Source organism: Pelecanus crispus, chromosome 4, assembly GCF_030463565.1.
Source record: "Pelecanus crispus isolate bPelCri1 chromosome 4, bPelCri1.pri, whole genome shotgun sequence".
NCBI classification, from domain to species: Eukaryota; Metazoa; Chordata; class Aves; order Pelecaniformes; family Pelecanidae; genus Pelecanus; species Pelecanus crispus.
Window position 1 is genome coordinate 61,856,287 of NC_134646.1, and position 26,554 is coordinate 61,882,840.

The 26,554-nt window shown below is 39.4% G+C and overlaps 1 protein-coding gene across 1 annotated transcript in view; it reads right to left on the reverse strand.

Annotated features, from left to right (window-relative positions):
• The window catches only part of NWD2 (NACHT and WD repeat domain containing 2), a 57,413-nt gene that overhangs the window by 14,899 nt on the left and 15,960 nt on the right, over positions 1-26,554 (reverse strand). Inside the window, exons 2-3 of the mRNA XM_075709746.1 lie at positions 20,176-20,264; positions 14,776-14,892 (exon numbers count right to left, since the gene is read on the reverse strand). Coding sequence (XP_075565861.1) covers positions 14,776-14,892; positions 20,176-20,264 — 206 coding nt within the window. The remainder of the gene's footprint in view (positions 1-14,775; positions 14,893-20,175; positions 20,265-26,554) is intronic.

The following is a 26,554-nucleotide window of genomic DNA, read 5'->3' on the forward strand; positions in this document are numbered from 1 at the left end:
CCACACCTCACCAGGAGGCCTCGAGCAGAAAACTGGTGAGGAGCTGGCTGTAGCTAGTGGGTCATAATCTAAAGCAAGGCAGGTAACGAGGAAGCTCACCCATGGAGCAGGAGGCCCGTTGCAAAGTCTCTCCTGAACAGGAAGAAAGACAAGTCTGTGGTCACCAGATATGTACCCTACTCATCAGGCTTCTGGGCATCGGTGGTGGGATAGCAGTAGCGTGTCAAAGCTCCTGCTAGTGCAGCTCCTCTCTGTATATGAAATCACATGGCTTTGTATAAATAACTGCATAATAATTGTAGCAGGAACATGAACCTTATCTTTCCACAGTTTGCATGAGTGCCCTAATCAAGGGCTACAAAGTCAGTCCTCTGGATCCCTGTCTTTCCTGTGGTCACTTGCTCTTCACTGCCTTCTGTGAATCCTGGGGTTGGAGATCTAACTCCCTGCTTCCTCAGCCTGCGCTTCTAGGCTTCCTTCCTCTTGTAGTTAAATCTTTCTTATGAAATAAAAACTTTTTTCCTCTTTAAAGCCACACATTTCAGTCAGCCATTTTACTCAGAGAAATGTGTTTTTTGCATTACTGCTTACTGTGATGTTAATATATTAGCTGATGAAAAGTATGTTACTCTGTAATAGAGCAGACTGCTATAGACAAAAAAGACATATAAAGAAAAATACAAGTGAAAGATTGACATATCTATTTACCTTCAGTTTTAAAAGACCTCAAATTTCTTATGTTTTGTCTAAAAAGCATACTTATTATAATCAGATGCTAATACCCATCAATTTCTTTCAATTGATATATATGTATGTTTGTATTTAAGTCAGCATCACTTCAGCATAACTACAAGAAATGTTTTCAAACCTTTCAAAGAAAATGTTTTCAAACCTTTCTTTTTATACGTATACTGGCTACATTCTATGTCCTGTCTTTCATATTGAATTTGGATGTGCTAACACAGTGCATTTGCATATGCAAACCTGCCTAGGTGCCACGTTCAAGTCAGGGAAGGCATGCAGAATTTGTAACACGTAGGCGTGTTTACCCTCCTGGTCTGCAGAAATGTGGGCTTAACTGACATAACCAAATATACAGGTAAATCATGTCTTCAAAGTCTGGGACAAATGGTCAGGATACCAATTATTAAGGGCCTTTTATTTAACATCCCATTCAAAGAAATTTAGTATCACTATAGGTCTTTTTGGTTTGTTGCCAGTAGATTGCAACTCTCTTGTAACAGTATCCTGTAGAAATTACTTATGCGATATAAGATGTTCAGGCGCAGCCAGAGACATTCTGGGGGAAAAAAAACCCAACAAAGTAACAGGATTAGCTGGAACCTTGTTTCTGAGAAATAAATATGATTTGAATTGAAACTGAGAATTTACTACCAGAAACAAACAGAAAATAATGTCCTATATTATATATTTTTTTTATTCCTTAAGGCAACAATAGCCAGTTCTTCTCAAAGTGCAAATGCTAATGGATAAACAACAGTGAATCATCTGAACTGAAACTAGAAAAGTATATTTACTTAAACTTATTTTCAATGCACTAATGATTTCAGTAAGAAATAAAACAAATATATGAATTCACTGAAAATCTCAGTGGAGTATACATGTTAACTGCTTGGTAGGGTAAACTCCAAGGCATTGAACTGAACTGAAGTGAACAACTGAAACCAAGACGGAGAGAGCTGTAGTAAGGCACTTAATCTAAACCAAGTTTTAGGAAGCTGGAGTTCCAGAGCAGCTGGTGCCCAAGCGATGTCTTGAAAATAGCTGCTTCTACTCCCTTTTTTCCTTCTAGCTGCAAGGTGGTACAGTGTGAGGGCCTCCTGATACAGGCACAGAGAGAATATTCTTCAACTAAATACATTTGACTGCTTTTCTTGCCTATTCGTGGTAGCGATCAAAGGACAACAGTTATGATGCACTGGAATAAAGTCTCCCCCAAAAAATTCCATTAGAAATCAAAAATATGGAAAAAAAGGTTAAAAATATTGTAAGCTATGATTTCTAAGATGTACAGGTCAAAGTGCCTTCAGAACAGCGTTTTTCTTCTACTGCCAACAGCTGTAAGGCAGTGCAACTTAGCAGACAGAACATCAGAGCTGGTGCAGAACTCTTAAATCTTCTTTCCACTTTTGCTTCATCTCAGTATGGAAACTGGTAACTTCCTGGTGCTCTTGCCACTGCCTCAGATTGCAGATCTATAAAATGAAGCTAATGATAGCTTGCAAAATAAGCATTTCTATTTTGAGTGTTGATATGCAAAGGACCTGGTGTATTTATGTATCAGCAGGGATGGGACCGTTGTTTTACATTGTTTGTCCTGTTTAATTTGTAAGGGAAAAATGATACCATAGAGCAGTATCAAACATTTTAATTTTATTTTTCTCCATACCTAGGTGACAATAATAATGTCCATACCTCAGTCCTTTGGTTGAAGCTTTTGGGTAAACAGATCTAGTTTTAGAACTTCAGCTGACTGTACAAAACATAAAATAAGAAATATAATTTTTAATTGAAATTATTGAAGTGAGTAGAAAATTGAAGGCATAATAAAGACATTTCTGTGCTGAGAAATAGATTTTTTTTTTCCACCTGCTTGGTTATGTATTTATGTTCCTTGGCTTGAGAAATGTTGCTGTGCATTGTTTCACAGAGCCATGCCCTCATTTCTCTCTTTCTTTTTTCCCTGGAGGCACTCCAGAAGTACCTGGGGGGCTACAGGTATTTCAGAAACTTGAGACAGGTATTGGTTTCAGTTCCATGAAAAACAAAAAAGGGCTGTTGAGCTACCCGGTAAGAAAACTGACTGGAATTGGGACTGGAAGGATGAGGTGCAAGTTCTGAAGTCTTTTGCTATGAGTAACGTTCCTGACATAAGGTGTAAGAAGAAAATGATGGTGGCGTTAACTTGATGCTTAACCTGTCTTTCAGAAAATTAAAGAGAGCAGCTGAATCCAGCTGTAAATGAACCAATTCCCTCAACTCTGAACTTCACCCACAGTGCAATGTTTTTAAATCTCAAAGCTCTTCCCTAGTGGTAGGGAGATATGAAACAATGATGAGTAATTTCTCAGGACATAGTGGGTAGGAGCTATCATGCACAGTGAATGTGCTTCCTCAGAAGAAATTAATGACCTACTTCCCTGATACACTTTGCCTCATCAGAACTCTCCTTTCTCCTGGCTGTGAAAGTGTCAATGGTCTTCCACACTCTTTCTCCTGTCTTCTACATGATCATGAAGCACCAGTTTAATTCATTTTGTTGCCTTTTCTTTCACCGTCTGTCATTGCTGGGTCTTTGATCTCCCTGAGCATGGGTGCAGGTGAGAAAACCAGTCAAAAGGAATAAAGTCAGGAAAGAGGTCTGTTGAATAAAGGTACGGTAGAGGAAGGACTGGAGAAGATTTTGCCTACGTTTTGCTATAGATTTGGGCTGCTCACTCACTCTGATTCTCCTCCAAACAAATGTATCATTCTCACTTTGCTCTTTTTTTGAAATTGGGTGGGAGATCTCCTCACAGGCATGTACATTTTTCTTCTCACATAAAGCTCAGGACTTTGCAGGTAACTGCCACTGCAGTTCAGATTCCTGTCAACTCTCTGACAAGTACCGTAACACTTTATAACAGTGGAGCTGGGTAGAAAAACAAACTACAAGGGCTAGGTTTAATAAAAGACACTAGCACCCAGCCCAGACTGGAGTCAATAACCTTGTCTGTGGAAATCACGACCCTTCCTACAGGGAGCAGGAAACGTACCTTTTCTGGAAACAGCAAGGAGATCAATCTTGTCTTTTAGAGGAGGGCATGGTGGTGTAACCTCCCCTGCTTTGTAAAATAATCACAACACTTACCCAAGCAGGGAGGAACTGTGACAGGGTTTGAAATCTTGTCTTGCATCTCATAGGTGAAGGCTGGCTAATGGAGAAAAGCCTCTCCTACTGTTACTGTGTAATGTGCCTTACTGAGCATCCAGGGATACAGGCATCATGGAGCCAGAAAGGAAGAAGATACTCTGAGCCTATCAGTGTAGTCAGCTGGGAGGCTTCTGGACACCAACCCCAGGAGTTAAAAACTAGGACTCCTGCATCCTTACTGCCCTCTTTGGCATGCCAAGTACGTAAGAAAGGATGCTGCCTCATGCTGCACCCACGCACCCTCTAAAAAGAAGGGGCCATATCTTTGTTTTCTGGGAAATAGGATCTTGCTAGTGTTTATCAGAAGGGCTGCTTAGTTTCTCAGTTCCTATTTTGGGATGGTATTTAAGTGAAAAATGATAAGCCAAAGAGTTTAGATTAAGGTAATGTTGAACATGGCAGGAAGAGATGAATTAGGCACCTAAGTGATTAACAGAGAGGCACGTAGTCTGTAGACACTGCCAAAGTTGCAGCAACCGAGGAGGGGATTTTAGGACTACAAAACCTATCCAGACCCTACTGTAAGCACATACACACAATGGAAATTGGAAATAGACCTATATATTTATGCTTTTCTGTAACATAATTAAGCTGTGCTTCTCCATAACATATATAGCCACTATGAAGGTATTAGAAAGTGTTAATTAATGAGCATTATCAGAGGCAGAGATCACTGATGGTATAACGGAGTTTTTAACACTCCTCCCAACTTTAGGAAAATCGAAGCTAGTTGTAACATGATATGAGACTTCGCTGCAAATTTCTTTTTGCTGTTTTTTTCCCCTTCTTATTAGAGCTAAACAGATTGGTATTCATTGAGTCTACAAATGAAAACCTAATTTTGTAATTAAATGTCAAGGAAATGATTTCACAACTTGCATAGAATAATACAGTCCCCATGAGCCTGATATGACCCATAACTGTATAGTGTGTGGTGAAGCACCTAAAACACCATGAATAAACATGTTTATTCATATGAGGGACATAGGAAAAGCGAGGAGTACAGTCAGGACCCTAAATTTTAGGAAAGCAAACTTCCAGCTCTTCAAGGAGTTAGTCAGAAGGACCCCCTGGGAGACGGTCCTCAGGGACAGGGGAACGGAACAGAGTTGGCAGATCTTTAAGGACACCTTCCATAGCGCACAAGTGCTATCAGTCCCCAAGTGTAAAAAATCAGGCAAGATGGGAAGAGACCAGCATGGCTGAGTCGAGACCTGCTGGTCAAACTAAAGAGTAAGAGGGAACTGCCTAGGCAGTGGAAGCAGGGACAGGTGTCCTGGGGGGAGTACAGGGAAACGGCCCGGTTGTGTAGGGAGGAGGTCCGGAAGGCCAAGGCGAGGATGGAGCTGAATTTGGCAAGGGACATAAAGAATAACAAGAAGGGCTTCTACAGGTATATCAACCAGAAAAGGAAGGTTAAAGAAAGCGTACCCCCCTTGATGAACAAGAAAGGCGAACTTGTATCAAGAGACGAGGAAAAGGCTGAGGTACTCAACAACTTCTTTGCCTCAGTCTTCAACGGCAACTTCTCTCCTCACCCCTCCCAAATCGATGGACCAAAAGATGGGGACCAGGGGGGTAAAGCCCCTCCCACTGTAAGGAAAGATCAGGTTCGAGACTACCTGAAGAACCTCAATGTGCACAAGTCTAGGGGACCTGATGAGATGCATCCCAGAATCCTGAGGGAATTGGCTGATGGAGTTGCCAAGCCACTCTCCATGATATTTGAAAAGTCATGGCAGTCAGGTGAAGTCCCTGCTGACTGGAAAAAGGGGAATGTTGTGCCCATTTTTAAAAAGGGAAGAAAGGAGGACCCTGGGAACTACCGACCTGTCAGCCTCACCTCTGTGCCTGGGAAGATCATGGAACAGATCCTCCTAGAAGATATGCTCTAGCACATGGAGGACAGGGAGGTGATTCGAGACAGCCAGCACGGCTTCACCAAGGGCAAGTCCTGCCTGACCAACCTAGTGGCTTTCTATGAAGGAGTGACTGCATCAGTGGACAAGGGAAAAGCAATGGATGTCATCTACTTGGATTTCTGTAAAGCGTTCGACAGTCCCCCACAACATCCTTCTCTCTAAATTGGAGAGACATGGGTTTGATGGGTGGACTGTTCGATGGATAAGGAATTGGCTGGATGGTCGCATCCAGAGGGTCGTGGTCAATGGCTCGATGTCCACATGGAGACCGGAGACAAGTGGGGTCCCTCAGGGGTCCGTACTGGGACCAGTGCTATTTAACATCTTCATCAATGACATAGACAGTGGGATTGAGTGCACCCTCAGCAAGTTTGCAGATGACACCAAGCTGAGTGGTGCCGTTGACACACCAGGAGGACGAGATGTCATCCAGAGGGACCTGGACAAGCTGGAGAGGTGGGCCTGTGTGAACCTCATGAGGTTCAACAAGGCCAAGTGCAAGGTCCTGCACCTGGGACAGGGCAACCCCCGGTATCAGTACAGGTTGGGGGATGAAGAGATTGAGAGCAGCCCTGCAGAGAAGGACTTGGGGGTACTGGTGGATGAAAAGCTGGACATGAGCCGGCAATGTGCTCTTGCAGCCCAGAAAGCCAACCATATCCTGGGCTGCATCAAAAGAAGCGTGGCCAGCAGGTCGAGGGAGGTGATTCTGCCATTCTACTCTGCTCTGGTGAGACCTCACCTGCAGTACTGCGTCCAGCTCTGGGGCCCTCAGCACAAGAAGGACATGGACCTGCTGGAGCGGGTCCAGAGGAGGGCCACCAAAATGATCCGAGGGCTGGAACACTTCTCCTATGAGGCCAGGCTGAGAGAGTTGGGGTTGTTCAGCCTGGAGAAGAGAAGGCTGCAAGGAGACCTTATTGCGACCTTTTAGTACTTAAAGGGGGCCTACAGGAAAGATGGGGAGAATCTTTTTAGCAAGGACTGTTGTGACAGGACAAGGAATAACAGATTTAAACTAAAGAAGAATAGATTTGGCTAGACATTAGAAAGAAGTTTTTTACAATGAGGGTGGTGAAGCACTGGAACAGGTTGCCCAGAGAGGTGGTCGAGGCCCCATCCCTGGCAACATTCAAGGTCAGGTTGGCTGGGGCTCTGAGCAACCTGATCTGGTTAAACCTGTCCCTGCTCACTGCAGGGGGGCTGGGCTAGATGACCTCTAAAGGTCCCTTCCAACCCAAAGCATTCTATGATTCTATGATTCTATGTTTTGCAGGGATATAAAATAAATGAAGGACCAAAGGCAAATTTTTAGTATGAGACATTAGCTCTAGCAGCCACCTCTCTACAGCACCCAGAATTTGGTGTTTATGCAAAGCAAGTAGCATAATGTAACATCAGATCTGCTTTGCAAGTACACATGGAATGGCCTATATTGTTTATTTTGACTAGTTCCTGGATTTTGATGACTTTTATTTGATTTCTGTATCCTTATGTGCCATTGTAACAAAACATTCTTTTCTCCAAGCCAGCTGGCATAGGTTTCAGGGCTTGTTATTTGGGACAGTTGGTGGCTGGTACTCTCTGAACAGATACTTTATCATTCTAGTCCTTCAAAGATGAAAAGAAATGATTAGATAATTCCTTGCACAAGAAGAGACACATATAGAAAGAGTATAATTTTCCTTCGTCAACAATGCCAGCAGTATGATGGCCCAGTAAACTTAAGACTGATGTGGAACTATCGGTCCCTTCTCTACGTTCTTAAATTATTTGCATGTGTTCCCTACTTTTCACATGCTTGGAGGGGAAGAACCCTAGCATAGTTGCAGGATGAAAGGAACTAATTCCTATGAAAGGAACTAGTAATCTAAACTGTAATAACAGTTAAGGAGAGAAAGAAAAGTGTGGAAGGGGCCTTCAAAAAAGCTGAAAGAAAAAGACTAAAGCAAGCACTGTGATAATAGAGATTAAAGCTTTCCTTGGCTTCATAAACCATGCCCCTTACACACTTGACAAAGATTGTGGCTGATGAGGAATAGCATTACTTAAAGTATTCACAGTGTCAACAATCTTTACAGTTAATTCACATCACCATTATACACTCTGATTGTCTTAAAAAAACAGACCCAGCTACTGCTAGCTGGATTTAACAATAAGCAGACTGAAAAATGAACTAGTTACTTTGTGGGTAGGTGTTTGTTTCTGGGTCTGTCATTGGAGAACCAAAGGATCCCTGAAGTGAATGTCTGTATTTGAGAAAAGGGAAGGTATACACCCTAGGTGCAAGCCATAGCATTCGGAGTTCTCTTTGAACTTATCAACTGCCAGCTAAATACTGTAAAGTATGCTCTTTCTTTACACAGAAATAGAACTGCAAGGTTTAGGATTTCCCCACCGCCCCCACTTCTGCAGAACAACCAATGTTGGCTTTCTGATCTACAGTTTCATTTGTAGAACAGACCATTACATCTAGCTGATTACAATACTGCCTCAGAAGATAGTTTGGTAAAGGTATTCAGGGTCAAGAGAAAATAAATCTCATAAATCTCATGCAGCCTATTTCTTCCTCTACACATTATACATAGAATGATGGAAATTTGAGTTCATGCTAATCTCGTTCTCACTAATATGGTTATTTATATTAAATATAATATTTAACCTTTCTGGAAGGCAGCACCAAAGATTCTATTTATGTCAAGAAAAAGAAATACCATGACTTAGCAGAAAATATGTACAGTCTTCTGACTCTAGGCTGAAAATGCAAGCTATTTTAAGACTACATCAAAACCCATGCAGTTTCTATGTTCCATGGAAAAGCTGCCTGATGAATCTTGTAGCTATTTTCAATGGGATATGTTTAAAAAATGGGTAAGCATTTTTAGACCCTACATTTTAGATTTAGAGAATCAGAGATGATTCACAGGAAAATACATTCTCAGCCCTAAAGCAGATCAAGGAACTCACTTACAATAGCTTAATCATATAGTATCACTCCAGCTTGATTCCACTCTGTGTGTATGTGTGTTGTTCAGAGACAAACAACACAGAAAGGGATATACACCCTTTGCCTGTTAGTCTGGAGGCTGTGAAAGAAGACCAAGGCTTGCTGAGGGGCAAGTTGCATACTGTGTCTTTAAAATTTAATCACTTTTTCTATTTTGAAGGATTTAAAAAAATATAAAAAGCTCTACTTTGACATTCACAGAAAAATCTTTCCTGTTGGCCAAGTCCATCTAAAACAGGATTAGTATCCACACACATATACTTAACTTCAGATTAATGCCAGTAAGTCCTATGGAGCCATTCCTGATATGCTGTATGACCTCAAACCTACTTACGTTAGAGGGAGTTCTTATTTAGACAGGTTTTGAATCAGATGTGGAGTGAGAAGAAAATTCATAGTTTGATATTTGTTTCTTGGAATATACTTTACTGGGAGAGGTGCGCTGTTGTGCTATGCCTGGTTCCAGCTGTTTCTCCTCATTCACTTAAAAACTATGTATAGAGCTGCTTCCTTGAGGAAAACTGAATTCTGAAATGTACGAAGCATGTGTAAGTTCTGCTGTATTCCCAAAGAGCATTGGGTGCTTCGCATTTCCCCTAAGCTGGCTGTTTTACTATAGACACAATTTGACTGACTTTAGCCTCCCTAACTTAAAATGTGTGGCAATTTTCCCAGGACAGCAAAAGCAAAAAGTAACTCCATATACCGGTTCCAGAACCTGTATATACTCAGTTTTCACAATAGGAATAAACCCTAAAGTAACACCAGAACTGAAATGGGAGTTGAGGAGATTCAGCAGAGCTGGAGTAATATAATTTGGAATATTCTCTGAGCTGGAATGAGCTCAGAATTAATTATCAACCATTTGTACTAAGCAAAGAGAAGCAAGTAGCAGTGTACTTCATGGAATGATTAAAGCATGCATTGTACTGTAGGAACAAAAAGATCCAGAGATGTAAAAAACATTTCACTCCTCAATTTACCATATTTCATCTTCAGTTTCAGGGTGATTTAAGGACATGCAGAATACTGTAAATTGCTAATATTCTTTTTAAATCCTACTGGAATCCAAATTTTATAATGCTAGGTCTTTTTTAATAGTTCATTAATGCTGAAATTAACAACAAGCTGTCAATAATATGAGAAGGATAATGTAAATTACGATGTCTGTTCAGAGTAGGTAGAAAATGTTTTTACTATTCTTTGGACTAGATGATTTGAATGATGGGTGGGGAGAATCTTTTAGGTTTGTACAAACCCAAACATATTTAATTGAACAAACCGTTACAGGCGACAAACTAACATTTCATTTCCATTTCTCCCTTTCATTTTACAATTTTTCAGGATATAGTCATGCAAGAACAGCAGTTCAGGCAGAGACTGTGTGGTACTGCACAGATGGAAGAGAGCACCCATGTGTTATAACTTGCAGGGTGTGTTTGAAGAGAAGTGCAAAGAAGCCTGCCAGTTCTCTCATCTGTACTAAGGCGTAATCTACAGCAGGTTAGTGCCGGCGTATTAGTTAGGGAACACCGATAAAAAGGGCAGTAGACTTATTCTGCAAATAATCTCCATAGACTAACGACACTCTAAATAGCTCAAGGCCTTAATTGATATCAAGCAATGTACTTGGGTTCCTAAATTAGCAGTCTAACTCCCTAGTGTCTCCTTGCTGTTAATGGAGAAACAGTCACCCAGAAGATGACTCGGATATTACTGGAGGTACCTGTATCTTTCTATTAGTTGTCAAAGGTGTCAAGACTAGATCCGTAATAGATGAATCCTTTTCATGATCAGTACTAGCTGTGGGATGATAATATAACCTTTGTTGTCACTCTACCATCCTGTCTGTATTGCCATCTCTTATGAATTTACTAGGAAACATAACTCAGCAAAATGTAAAGGTTCCAGTGATGCTCTGAATGTATTTTGTCTTTGGTATCATTACACAATACAGAGTTTAAGCAGTTCACAATTTAATAAATATACTGCATTTCAATCTCCCCATGTAGATTCCAGAGAACACCAGTATGATTTCTGCATAGAATTTGTATGGAAAGCATTTTTCCCACAGAAACAGTACTTTTCCCCTCAGAAGTAAATCTTCATAAATTATTCTGTAGATCAAAAATAGCATGGTATGTATTTACCTACAGTAAAGGCTATGAGTTTTTAAATGATCATGTATAATAGGCACTGATTTTACACAGCAAAAAGCCAACCAAACAAAAAAACCAACCTAACCAAAACCCAAACAACTCCCCTCTGCCCTAATTGGATCAAGTGTTGATAGAGCTCAGGCAGTAGGTAAGAGGGGGACTGTACATTCCCAAAGACAGTGTCACAGGAAATGAATCACCCATTTTTTTCAGAACTGCTTCCTCCTTTGTGTTTATGAATATGTGTTCATTTGGATTTTGTTGTTTGGTATCTGAAGAAAAGCTTAGGACTTCCAACTTAGGCACTGCACTAATTTAAGAACTGAATTTCATTTTCTCTCCATCTGATACCACAATGCAGGCACAAAGTGCTGTGAAGAAACACTTTCTAAAATCAATCTATATCTGCTAGTTAATTCTGAATAGTCCGCTTTAATCCCAGATCTGTGTCTGAATTAAAGAAGTGGTAATTGAAAAGTTAAAAAAAAAAAAAACAGCTGAATGGAAGTGGCACATTGTATAGAACTTTCTCAAGAAATGGGAAGTTGCCCAAAGCCTGCAGTGCCAAAGTCAGTTTTTAATTATGTTACTATAAATTAAAACTAATTATGCTTGTTGGAGTAGAATCATCTTCAATTTGTGTTGCAAATGAAATAAACCCCATCCCACTAAGGTACAACAGAGCAAAAAACAAATGTGCATAAAGAGATTTCTGTAGTTTTGCCAGTCTAGTCGTTGGGAGAGCTATTACTCTGGCCCATACTTGGAAAACCTGGAATAAATATTGAAGTCGTTGGCTCACTGCAACCTCTTTGCTAACTGTTTTGTTCTGTTTAAAATTTCTGATTTGGCTTGATTTCTTTCCTTAGTAAAAATATCAGGCAGGCTGTTCTTAACAGCTTCAAAATTCTGAGCGGCTAAAATATGCAGCAATGGTACATGATGAAGTTTCCTTCACTCTCAGAGATTTTAGAACATCCATGTCTAAGGACACTGGGTGTTGCTACAGGAAAAACACCATGCCTTTCTGTTCCAACTCTGTTTTTTCCATCAAAGGGAAGATTAAAAAGTAGGAAAATAAACCCAGAAAACTAAATTTAGTCACATAAGATGGAAGCTATCCAAACTCTCTAGATATCTGGGCCAGTGTGTGCTTGTGACAAACAGTGTCATGACAGCATCAAACCCAGCCCAGACTCAGTACTCCAAGCACTGGGCTCTTTACGTTCAAGCGCTGAGAATGGCCTTTGTTTCCCAAGGCTCTGAAGCTAAATAACAGAGTGAGGCAAGCAGGTGAATGAAACAGAGCCAGCGAGGTGGTTGTAAGGGTGTGATAAAAGTACAGAACAACACATGCTACAGCTTGCTCTTTGTCTAATCTTTGGCATGGAGAGAAGTGATCTCCAGCCTTCACAGCAGGCAGTGTTTTGTATCCCTTCTGTCCCCACGGGATTCTGTGGTTTCAATTCACTAAATCTTTAAAATTCTTCCCTTAACAAAAAAAAAAAAAAATAAAATCAAGGACTTGCAGTTTTTTCAGAACTCTCCTCTGCCTTATTATAAGTCTAAGAATTAGAGTTTACTTAGCTACATTCAGGTATAGAGGAGACATCTACCTTTTCCAAATTATTTTCTTAGCAAATATATTATAGAAAAGAAAATTTGGAATAGCAAAGGCATGGTCTTAAAATTGTCTTCCACTGAAGTCTAAAAGTCTAATATCAAAACACAGGTTAATAAGTTGGAATTAAAGCTGCCAAAGGAGAGTGGCAGGTGTGCTTTGATGTCTGAGCGACAAGCATTTCCACTACCCTTCCAACTGCAATAAACAAGTGACTATGGAGAGCACAATCAGTAGTATATCAGCAGCAAACAGAAGCAATGTTCTTTTACTTTCAGACCAATCCTTGAAAACTTGTAAAAAGACATGTAATAGCAAAATGCTTGTAATTTAGTAAAACTCACACTAACAATTAGTGTAATAATTGACAAAATTAGTTAGGTAGAATTAGGCATCTTTACTTGAAAACATTCAGCCTGATGAATAGATACTGAATGAGTCTGTCTTTTGCCCTGTATGCTCTGGTACTTCTACAGCACTAGAATGAAACTGGAACTGAATTTATCTAATGTAGGCAGGATATCTATTTTTTTCTCTGCAAGCACTTTGTCTTAAAATAATGTTGGTTGTCTTCTTAAACACAAATGAAGAGTTTTATAGAGGTTAATTTGAGACTTATCCTAATATATCTGCAGTGCTACAACTATGCATAGAAAAGTAATTGTCATCCATCCCTCATTTATTTCTCACAAAGATGGAGCCTCAAGACAGATGATAAAGAATTAAATATGTTTTGGAATAATATAAATATTTATCTTTCAGAGAAGTATCCTTGATCATAGCAAAAATTGTGGCCATTTTTGTACTTTCACTGAAGTCGCCCTTGCATATAGTACTTATCATATACAAAATAAACCCACATTCTTCACAAATCATCTTGTATTTTGCTTTGATGCTTTAACAGATGCTGTTAAGTACGCAGTATATACCACTGAATAGCCAATCTCATTAGAGAGATTCTCATCTAGATCTACCCAGAAAGTTAAAGAACCGCGTTACTCTTCACAGATAAAGAGGCTATGCTACTCTCTAAGCAGCTGCGAAAAGGGATTTTTCAAAAGCCATATATTTTTTGTCTATGCACTGAAGATGAATACAGTCAGCATACCATGCACTAAACTGGTCTTTAAATATTTTTGAAGTTAACTATGTTCATCTTAAAACATGGTACAAATCTTTCTAAGCACAGAAGAATGAAAAAAAAAAATGCACTACTCTGAATTGTATATGTAATATAAAATCAGTGACAGCAAAATCTATTGTATATGATTCACGGGAAGGGGGAAAAGCATACCTGGAAAAGACCAGACAGCCTACTCCCAGTGCCTTTCAGCTATTAGAACCCTACACAATGTTTGGCATGACTTCATAAATTTATACTGCTTCAGCAGTAACAGCTGTGAGGGATAGCTGAAGACTGTTGAGCTTGATGTAAAAAAACAGGTTCACCTACAGAAAAAGACCTCTGTAAAAGTGGTTCAGTCTCTCCTTTAGGCCTAATAGGAAAAGCCAGTGAAGATCTATCTTTTTTGCCAGCTTTACTGGCTCTTGAAGAATCCGAAAAGCAACACTTGTTCTGGCAACAGTAAAGAGAATGCAGAGAGTAGGAAAACTACAAAGACTCGGAGCCTCCTCAGGTTGTCACCTACCTCCAGTCTTTTCACACTCTAATAACTGGCACCTTAACTTGTCCTGGGTTTACGACACAAACAGCAAAATGCAAATCAGAGCAGATAGTTCTTTGCTGCTGCTGCTGTGCTTTTGTAATAAGTCCTTCTAGGCCAGCCAATAATGCATGTGTGAGAAGTGCCAAGAATTAATTAATGGTGGCCTCCTTAAGCAAGCAGTCCATACTTCTGTTGTGATAGGAGTACAGTCATACCTTGTGGTTTCTAAACCCATCTTTCTATGGGTACTGATCATGAAAGATCCTTCTTTCCTATCCCCTAATACTGAGTAATCACTGTTAATCTACAGTGCTGTATAGGGAAACATTTGGATACACTATGTACAGCGAGGAATATAAAATATTTCAGAAAGAAGAAAAGAATACATTTGCTACTGAACCATGCATGTTAGGATAGCTAACATTATCTTTTTGTGGTAAAGTAAAACATTATGTTTATACCCACAACAAAACATGGACCTGCAGAACTCTTCAAGCAATCTTCTAACAGCTTCATACGAGTCTTTTGCAGCTCAGGACTGTCCCATTCATCTGCTTCAACTCCCCAGTATAAGTCTATGACCTGGAAAATAGTACGCAATGTTGTTACTTTATCATATGCCCTTTCTACCTATCAAATTAAAAATTAGCTTTGTCAACATTTCATGTACTGCTAAGCATTGTCCTGCAGTGCAGTAGAAGGCAACAAGGTCTATAACCAGTCCTTACACAGATTGGCAGGGCTTCCTTAGGTAAATGACAATTCAAGCCTCTTATTTTTCCTCCCAGATAGTCCCTCCTGGGACAGTCTCTCATTTCATATTCATACTTTTTTGCAGAGATTAGCATGACAAGATCTTTATTTGATGTAGTCTTTGCTACTAGATTGCATATAATGGATAGGTAAGAATGACAAAAGCATAGATAAAATCCTGGCTCCATGGAAATTAATGGGAGTTTTGCTGTGGATCACAGTCAAGACCACAACTTGACACCCTTTGTCACTTGTATCCACTGGATATAAACTCATCCTGTGGACATGGCTCAAAAGAAAGAATATGTGCGGTTCTGTAATATCGTAACGTCCTTTGTTAGCTGGTCTTTGTTATTGTGGAAGCAGAGATTGTATAGATAGCAATGGCAGACAGCTTACTGTCTAGCCTTTCATCTGTAGCTACAGACTCAGTGTTGTGATGGTAATTGGTTGCAAACGAACTCCTGGAAGAAACTGGGATATGGATGTTAAAACTTATTTGAAGAAATTAAGTGATGAAGCATGATTTCACTACACATTTCAACTAAAACACTGAATTCTTACAGTTTTTAAAAGAATTTAAAGGAATAGGGATCGTATGTATGCATTTCTTTCGGAATAAAACTTACAGTACATGCTACTACTCTCTCATTTAAGCTACTATTGATTGTTATCATCATGTATGTAACTTGAACAAAAAATTCCAAATGGATAGTTAAAAAAAAATCAAAAGTGTATTAAGACATATTACAATACTGTTTACTGTAATAGTATTTGTACTGTGGAAGCACTCTGCTGTTTCCATAAGAAACAGAATCACAAAACTAGCTGTTGTCTAAACAGATCATAAAATCAACCTGAAGACCTAATATAAGAACTAATAATGGGTTGATGTAAAGGTAAAATTCACCAGTTTACAGCTGGTTAATCTCCTTGGAAAATTTCTCATAACAATAAATGCCAAGGTTTAAGACTTAATCCTAGAATTATTTATGCCCATGTTTAATTTCGCTACCAACAGTCTTGTTGGTTATTTCTGCCAGAAAAGTTTGGGATGCGTGTCAGTGTTTGCTGGAGTAGGCACACTGTTGCCAAACACAAGAGGTAATGTACCGTCTGACTGATATGTGAAATAGCCCAGTGTATAGAATGCATTGTAGCTTACACTGCCAAGAAAATCCACTTAATATCTTTAGTTTTTACAGAAACTGTGTTCCAAAACTTTGCTGGAACAAGTAGCTTCTGCTTTATAAAACTGCATCTCAAACAGCCTTCCTATTTCCCTCATTTGCACTGATTTCTTCTCTGTCCTTTTCTCTTTTAGTCTCATTAGGAAAAAAGTGTTCCCTTCTTCCTCTCTCCCTTCTGTTATTTATATATATGACTTCATTATTGAACTTCACATTGTAGTCAGCCTGTCTGATTACTTGAATGATGTATGATAGAGCTTAAGTATTCTAGTCATAAAATTAGAGCATCTTAGCATACAGTAAAAAATATTTGAATTACTGGTTGAATGAATTTATTGTGCTGCTCAAGTTGATCTGAAACATAAAAGCAACTTCTGTTTTAATAAACTGTTCAGAAATCATGTTAATTCTGTAAATTTCTGAAGAGGAAATTCTCTGGAATAGCAGATATTGTAGGGGCTCAGCGGCTGCCTTCTGTGTGCTATGATGTTATAGATTATTTTTATGGGGTAACACAATTTTGGCGCACAGTATCTTAACGTGTTAGAATTTTGTCCTGCAAGAGGAAATATTTCAGCCATCAAACCTCTGAAGACACGAAGAATTTCAAAATGAGGGGCTTATCAGTTGTTCTTTATGCTAACTAAAATAAGTAGAATTTACAAAATTAAAGAAATGGAACAAGATGACAACTGTATCTGATGTTGAAGTACATTTTTACTTACACTTAGAAAAACTCTGTGACAAACACCCACTGTAACTTTCAGTAAGGCTACCAAGGTGAGATGACAACGAGAGTAAGTGCGAGACCTACTTATCCAAAAGTGGACTGACACCAGTCTAGTTCAGTTCCACACTAGTCACCTAACAGAGACTTTTCATTCATAATTCAGTGTTTCCTTTTGCTTGTTTTAGCTTTTGTCCTACAAACCTTATAGTTTCACAAATTCTTCTAGGGAAATAAAGTAATTTTATCTTTATCGGTTCCAAGTGCTTAAAAAAAAACAGTTACAAATTTCATTCATGCAAAAGTCCACTTTCCTTCTAGCATGTATCACATGGTGAAAATCATAGAATCATAGATTCATAGAATGCTTTGGGTTGGAAGGGACCTTTAGAGGTCATCTAGCCCAACCCCCCTGCAGTGAGCAGGGACAGCTTTAACCAGATCAGGTTGCTCAGAGCCCCAGCCAACCTGACCTTGAATGTTGCCAGGGATGGGGCCTCGACCACCTCTCTGGGCAACCTGTTCCAGTGCTTCACCACCCTCATTGTAATAATGATTTGAACAGTTCACTGTTCCCAAGAAGAAAAGAGTATGCTGCTAACTAATTGTGGTTAGTTATCCTCCAAAAATTTTCTATTATTACAACTACTTTCTTTAACCTCTGTCCTCCCCTAAAAAAATACTGTATTTCAGGTACAAAACACCATGCACTCTGGAAGCCTCTTTCTCAGCTTACTTGCTTTCTGTCTTCACCAATATTTCTGTTTTTCAGAAATATTTTCTGAATGTATGTTCAGTTCTGCTTCCACACACATGGTGGTTATGTTCCCTAACAGCTCTCACCAACTTGAGGACTCCTGACAGACCTTACGCTTTGCAACAACTGAAACACTTATCAGTGCAGCCAGATGACCTAGCGGAAGCTGGACCAATGAACGTACTCACATCCATTTCATTTGGGTCATGATTTATAAGGAAGAGGGCGTCTTCAGGTGGTGTTGGGTTGATGGTTGGACTGATGATCTTAGAGATCCTTTCCAATCTTAATGATTCCTAGTTTTTACTTCCATTAAAAATAATCCTGCCACCAAGCCAGGAAACATGAAATTGCTACTCTACCCTTAACTGGTTTAGTGTGGACTTGGTAGTGTTAGGCTAGTGGTTGGACTGGATGATCTTAAAGGCCTTTTCCAACCTAAATGATTCTATGATTCTGTGATTCAGGACACCCTATGTTATAGCGCTTGTGGTAGTCAGACGCAAGGTAGTTCTTGTTTGGTCAGTAGAAGATTACGTATCAGGATTAAAAGTTACGTGTTCTGCTCTGTACAGGGAAATATAAATCCCGTACTATTGCTGTATCTGAAAAGTACATAATATGTTCTTGACACCACTGCACTAAAAACTGTAGTCTTGATTTTGCATGCTAACCTAAGAAACTCAGCGTATCAGGAATGGAAAAGGCAACAAAAGATGTTTTGATAAAGTCTACCTTAGAGCCTCCTCCAAAATGTTTTACTACTTTCCCCTGGTAATTTGTTGTACAAGTTTTCCCACTTTGCTTCCACAGAAATGTGATAGCTTTCTAGCTGTTTTCAGAAATGTGTTGGTAGAGCTGTCTCTCAGACCTCATATCACATAAGGATGCTTCTGGTGTTGAAACTATATAATAAAATAATTTGCTTCCATGAATATCAACTAGAGTAAACTTAATTATTCCTCCCCTAGAGACTACATTACAATCCGTTTGAAGAAAGACATGTTTCCTCTCACAAAGAATTCAGTGGATTATGATCTACTTGGAAGAGACATTTCCCTCCTGACACTGAGATGTCTCCTCAAAGATGACTGAGAAATAGAGTTTATATTTTCCATTAATATCACATGGTAGTAACAGGAGAAAAATGCTTTATTGTTTAAATATCTTTTGCTATTCCTTGCATGTATCACTGCACCTGGGACTTCCCAATCAGCTGATGAGCTAGGACCTTCAGATGAAAATCTTTTATAGCCATAATCAAAAATCACTCTGGAATTTACCATCATGCAGATTCAGCAACTCCACTGTGACTCAGGGAATTAAAACCAAATATCCTAATTTAAGAACTTGTTATTTTGATTAAAAACCAGCTGCATGTGCGTCAAGAGTAATACACTGGGAGGAACAGGATGTTGCATAAAAGGCATTAGCTGTTTCCATGTAAGCTACACTCTGGAGAGCTGAGTTTCGGGGGTCACTAAGATGGGAGGTTAATACTAGTATGTGAGGAAGGCTTGTGGAAGTAGAACCAGATTTTTTTAAAAACTGAACAACGTTTTTACAACATTGCACGCTGTATTTGTTTCTCCTAGCAGAGAGCCAGTTCCAGGCCTGCTGACATGTATGGGACTTCACTGTATGACTTTACTGGACTGTGAATTAGGATATACCTGACTTAAAAGTACCAGTAGCTTTAACCATGATGCCAAACTCATGTGTTTTAAGGCAAATGCAACTGTACTTATTACCAATTGGCTTTTACCAAAGATGTGGCTGGGTCTATGTCTTCCGTAACACAAAGGAAAACATGAACTGACTGAAGCAATGGGAATTTTACAATTGACATTAAAGAAAGCAAATTCCATAGTATGTAACCACAACAGAAATGCTCCACATGCAATTCATTTTGGTCATCAGTTTCAATATTCACCTCGTTAAATTATTTTCCACATTACAGTGGAAGACAAACCTGTAGTTAGAGTAGATAGATATACTACAACAATTATGTGAATATACAGATGGTGCTACTTCAGTGATAATTACATGAAATTAAAAATAGGTTGCATTAACTTAAGTTTCTAGAAGTACAACATGGTAATTCAGATGTAACATTATTTCTTCTTAAATACTCTGAATATCTAAAATAGAGGTGGTTTCATTAAGTTTCTAATGTGAAAGTCATCAGTTTGTTGCCATATTGCTTTTACTGCCAGTGCAATGTTGCATTGTAAAACTGTGTAGTTTTTTCATCTATTCAGAATCTACCTGTAATCTGCCTGTAAAATAATTTAAGTACATCAGTTCAGTACAATTAACATACGAAATATATTTTTTGCAATTTTCTATTTTACCAATGATACTTAAAAATGTTATCTTTTCTAAATAGAGTTGATTTCAAGAAAAAGTAACACAAGATTCAACACAACAAAACCTACCTGAAATTCCAGCCCATAGTTTTCCCTGCAGAATTCTCTCAGCTTAGGATACACATGTTCTCTTAGGGCATTCCTTTCTGCTATTGTATCTGTGTTGGGGAAAAAGATGTTATTAACAATATTTATATGAACTCTGTTCTTTTAGTCAGAGATAACAGATTTATCACATAACAAAGAGCCCTTAAAACACGCACATACAAACACCACCACCACCCCCTGCCGAAAATCAAGTGCTGGGATTTAATCTCCAAACTCTATGTTGTACAAACACATACATGTGTTTATATGTGAAACATTAGGCTTCATACATATCTTAATATTGCAGCATATTTCAGTACTGTGTAGCTGAAATAACTTTGTAATTCAGCAGTCAGAATTTCTTTATCAGTCTGACTTCTATTTAATTTTCAAGCAGCTGAATTTTATGAATGAGAAACACCATGGAACAAAGAAATATACCAAAGATGAAATAGATCTCTATACTTAGAAATACATCAATAACACGGATTAATGACATTGTGTCAAACACTATCACTTTCTTCACCTTCTTTAATCTGATAGTATCTTAAAAGGAAGAAAGCTGTTAATAGCATTATTTATAGTATCTTCTGGTCCACACGATTCCTGCTATCATGCTAAATGCGCAGTTTGCATGTTATTCTCACCATGCAAAATGACGAGTGTTTTGGTAACAAAGTACAATATGGCATGATGCCAAAATTAATATTAAGTTCTGTGTGTCCAAGTTAATCTGAATACATTTATATAAAATGTATCACTCAAGAAACATACTGTCAAATTTGAAGTAAATTTGGTTAGTAATGAAAACTTGCAGAGATAATAACTTTTATTGTCTCCCCCAGTAAGACTAAGATATGTGATGGATTTTGCTAGGTCTAGATTGTGACCAGTGTCGACTGAGTTAAGACACAGAGGGATGACACCATTGCTAAGTTATTTTCAAAAATAAAACACAACTGATGTAAACTACTAGATCTGAGTGCCACACCTGATGAAAAATAAACAGTGTTAACTTATGAATGATGGAAAACATCTACTGCAGTTAAAGCAATATTTGTATAACTGCACTGAAACAAAATAGTGGTTTAAAACTGATTTAACAATCCCCATATTGTTGTAAACCAGAGATATGTGTGCAAATCTAACAATGTTTTGTTTATCAGAGCCCCAGCTGATACATCTAAGTCAGGAGGTGTGTTCATAGAATCATGGTCACAGATTTATATTCTTTCTTAGTTTGACGATTCTAGGAGAGTGTGAAATCCATAATTTAATTAATTACACAAAAATCTTAATATCCTTCTTAATATTTAAATATACCTTTGAAATATTACATAAATGTGTGCTATAAATACCATTTTAAAAAGTCAAAGGTGTAGTAGTTTTTGTAAAACATCCTCTTTAAGTGCAACCATATTATGTATTTATGATTTCATGTTTTAAAATATACTAACTATGCTAATGTGTTCTGAAGACAAAGAACGGTCCAGAGCATAAGTCAAGTTCTTTGTCCATTGCAAGCTTTCTATTTGACTGTGGGCAGGCCACTCAAGGCGAGATCCTAAATCTGCAGTGCCCAGCTTTTATATATGCAATCTGAACAATGCAAATACGACAGACCCTGCTCTGCGTTACATTCGGAGGAGTGTGGCCTCACTCCCTCTCTCTTCACTTCCCTCTCGGGAAGTTATTACCCTCCTCTCCTGGGCACTGAAGAGGCTGCACCAGGAGTGCTGTGCCCAGCTCTGGGCACCCCAAATCAGTAGGATGGGGAGGAAGCTGGAGAGACTACTGAGATGGTCAGGGGCCTACATGGCCTACAAGGGGAGACTGAGGGATCTGGGCTTGTTTAGGCTGGCAAAGTGTGTAAGGGGGACCTAACTGCACCCTACAACTACTTCTAAGGCACTTACAAAGATGATGGGAGCCGAGCTCTTTGTGGCAGTGTCAGACAGTACAACAAAGGCAACGACAACATATTACAACTTGGGAAGTTCAGGTTGGACACTAGGAGAAGCTCCTCTGTCCTTGAAGCTCTTCAAGACTTGACTAGATGAGTTCATGGTTGACCAAGTTACTGTTGGGAGCCCTTGAAGAGGGAGGTTAGCCCAGATGACCTCCTGAGTCCCCCTTGCAACCAGCAGTGATCCTGTCTCTCAGAAGAATCTGCAGGTTTGGCTTAGTCATCCAGGCCCCTCGTGCAGTGCCTGGGAAGACTTTTGCTACTGCGTGGGCCAGTGGGAGCGAAACTGTAGAGTAAAATAGCTGGTGCCAAGGACCCAATGTTCATGCCATGTGTATTTCAGGGGATTTTACTTTGGATTGGGCTCAACCCCCACAAATATTTGGAGTGCATTAGGTGAGATCCTGGAGTTATCTTCCTGTTTTTCATCCAAAAGGAACCCAGTTCATGCACACCAACACTGCTTACGATGTGAGTCAAAGTATATCATGATCAAGACATTCACCTCAGAAATGTACTCCAGATCTGGATGAATACAGATGCATCCTACAAATATTTAGGAATGGAGTGCAAAAAAGAACACTCTCAGCCCAGAGCTACCTGAGTTAGTACGTAAGGAATAGAGGGATGGATGAGTTGCTCCCTCCTTAGGATCCACAGTCATAATCTTCTCTCATACTTTCGTGCCTAAGTCAACCTTTTCTTGCAGAATGTAGTACACAGCTAACAAGGTTAATTAGCCAGAGGGTTGTACTGTGCCAATGCAGCACTATTATTTTGGCTCCAAAGCAACTTTTCTCAGTGCCAGCTTGGAGTCACTGCACTGCACGGTGTTGCTCTACCTTGTGATAAAGCTACCTGTGCGCTTTGCTTCATTTGAAATACTTTTCACTTTTTTTTTTTTTTTTACCTTCACAGTAACTGAGGCCCTTAGACCAGTCAGTGATAGAAGACTATATATTCTATATTCTTTGCCTTAACACAGGCTAATTTTGGCATGCAAGTCTACGAAAACACAGAGCATATCTTCACAACTGAGTAGAATAAACTCTGTTGAAAACCAACTTACTACTCAGTTACTGAGCTAAAACAAAATGATTCTTGCCTCCCTAAATTGAAATTAATCATGACTACAGCTTTGTTATTAATGAAGCAACAATTCACAGTTACTGTTTGCAGTTATTTAAATGATCAATGTGACAGCAGACAGAACAGTCTTACTAGGGAACTAACATAGGCTAAGTTGCAGGAACAACAAAAAAAAAAAATTATTGGAAAAGGACAGAAGTTAAGAGTAAACATGATTCAATGATAAGTGGGAAATATATTGTCTGAGGTATACAACAGATAAAACCGCATTCTGCTGCTTTCCATTTATGCCCATAGGACTTACCCTGCAGAACCCCACTGGCTCTAGTTTTAGAACATGATGCTGTTCCCCGCAGCATAACTTGTAGAGCTTGTTCAGAACATGAAACAACACACTGCAAGAGTAGTGCTACATTCCTAATACCTTATAAATTAAACAGAAAGAGATAAAACATTCCTTCAACTAGAACCGTGTTCTGGATAAGACACTCGGTATGCCCATTCTGTATTTTTATTCCTACCTCCAAATCTAATGGAATGTGCTTATCTAATTGGAGTTTGAGTCTGGTGCTTATGTTAATTAATTTTAAGAATTCCTGTATTTGTAATAAGTTGTGAAACTTGAAGGAAACAGAAGTGCATATAGTTAAGATGAACTACAGTAATTAGTATGGATGGCAGATAAGCTGGTTTAATTAAATAAAATCTAACCTGATTTACAGTGACAGCAAATCTGTGAAGCTGGCAGATCCTAACAACAAAAATGTCACACAGGCAAATTCCACCTTCCAAGCTGCTGCTGGAGATGAACGGATTAACTAAATGACATTCTTCTTGCAGCCAAAATGAGACAGTATCTGTGAGATGAGCTTTATATATCTCCTAATGTTACTTCTGATACTCTGAAATCCAAAGGATAGTCCACAATAAACTGTGGGAATGAAACTACATCCGCAAAAATGTTAAGACAAGACTTAAAAAAGCCCCAACCCTAAATTAATCTCCAATATTTAAATCAAACCAAAAAACCACCCTGTCCTGAGCGAGACAGTGACTTGCTGAATGCGTATCTTTCTTGCAAGCGCTAACTCTTGCAGATGGTTGCCTCCTGAGCCAGTCCATAACCACACCATCCTGCCTACCCCTACACTTTGAACTGACTGAGAATGCCATCACAGACCTCCCTCTCTCCGTGCATCCCCAGTGTAATGTTGAGGACAGAAATGAATTAGGCGCATATGTATTTATGGTCTTTCTGCCAAATAATAGGCAATTGCTGTTTAAACATGACTGTTTGTGTGAGGTGTGATTTCTGAAGGCTTGTAGCTCAGTCAAATCACTGCCAGTTTTCATTAGAGTACTCCAAGGTGCTGCTTCTCAGCATGAACTATTTCCATGCCAAAGTCTGACCTTCAAACACAAGCTGTTCTGCTATTAAAGTCGCTTATTTTATTTTTAATAGGGAAAGTACATTTTACATTCTTGTGTTAGTAAACAGATGATGTGTATTTACAAACAGTTGCCAAACAATCTCTGGGATAAAATAAGTAATGGAAAATAGCCTAGTTGAAGGAATTTTCAAAACATATATGCAAGTGAACAGAAAGAGTTAACACGGAAGCCTGATGGAAACTGCCCGCTTCCAAGCTCCAGTTACTCTGCCCTAAGACGAAACAGTTTCTCTTCTTGCTGGTGGTCAGTCTGGTCTGAGCTCAGCCACAGTGAAGGGAATGGCTGTTTCGTGTGCATGGGCTGCAGTCACACGACGACTCTTATTCAGCCAAGGCTCGACACAGCTGAATAAGGAGGTTGCTCAGGCCCATCCTGTTACCATGTGTTGCACAGGGGGTGCCAATGTGGGGACAGTGAGCCCCACTCGACCACCCTCAAAGGAGCAGCACATTCAAGTTGAGTCTGTTCACAGAAACATAACCTGTGAGTAACCTTACCCAAGCACGGTGCAAGCTAAGGCCCTCAAGCAGGGGAAAGTCCTAAGCAGGGAGGGTGTTTGCGCTGCCACAGTTTGACTGACAGAGGAACACAGCATTACCCAGCTCGTGGGAGCTGGCAGGAAAACTGTTGACTGACATAACAGGTTGAGGCTGGCAGCTGAACCTGGAAGAACCACGGCAGAAAAAGAAGAAGAAGAAAAAAGCTGCCCTGGCAGCTGTTCAAGGTACCACAGAAATGAACGTCATACGGTATCAGAGAGCTGCCTGCAGGTTTCATCTCCAGCCCATCACCCAGGAAAGAGCAGCTCCTTGTATGCACAGAAGAAACAATTTCTGTATTACCCCCCCGTGTTTGGTGTTCCCGTGCTTTGCAGTGGGTCAGGACAGAAGCTTGCTGGGGGTGTTGACCTCACCTCTTTCACAGCCTACTTCTCTGCTAGTTGAGTCTCCTGCACAAATGCACACAGATAGATTTATTGTCACATAATTATGGAGCCTTCTGTGCAACTATGGAGGCCTGAGGCCCTGGATGAGCAGAGAACATCTTCTAATCTAGTCCGGAATGTATATCCGCTAAGATACCCAGCCATTTGCTTCCTCTAAGTATTCTAAATGCTTAGATTTGCAGGGTGGGTAGGACAGATTCTTGTCACAAGATTTTTTTTTAAGGCATTGCAATATTAAAAAATGTGGGTATTTTATAACTGTTGTCTACTAAGTGCAATGAGAATTTCTGTACTTGAATTATCTAAGGATATGATGCAAATAAGGTTAAAAATTACTTAGCAGCAATACCAAGTAAGGAAGTGGCTGCCAAAATTCTTAATGCTAGTATGTTCTTGTCACATAGGACTATTCAATTGAATTACTTCTTTTAAACTGCCTTTTTAACTAATAATGCACAATAGCATTGTATATTACCCCTGATACTAAAAGCTTTGAATACCAGTAGGTAGCAAATGCCCCTAAATATTATGGAAACCTTGTCTGTGAAAATAATACCATAATAATAAGTCATTTGCATTTCTATAGTGCCTTTCATAGAGAATCTCAGAGCACTTTGCAAGCAATGAGTTTGAATCACGTAGCTGGTAAGAGAGGGAAAAATTACTTGAGCTACCTAGTACCCGTGCCTTCCTAGAAAATTAACTCCATAGACTCTGTTGTCATTTCCTTCCCTTGGGGTTTCTGTGAGTAGAGAGCATTAGAACAAGCATCCAAAGCTCCCCAAGACTCTTTTTAAGGAATAGGAACAGATTGGTTTGGGTCACTTCTTCCAGCGTGCCCTCCGCAAACAACACTGCCAACCTTCAGGTCTCTACTGGCTCTCTGAGAAAGCAAATGAGAAACTGGA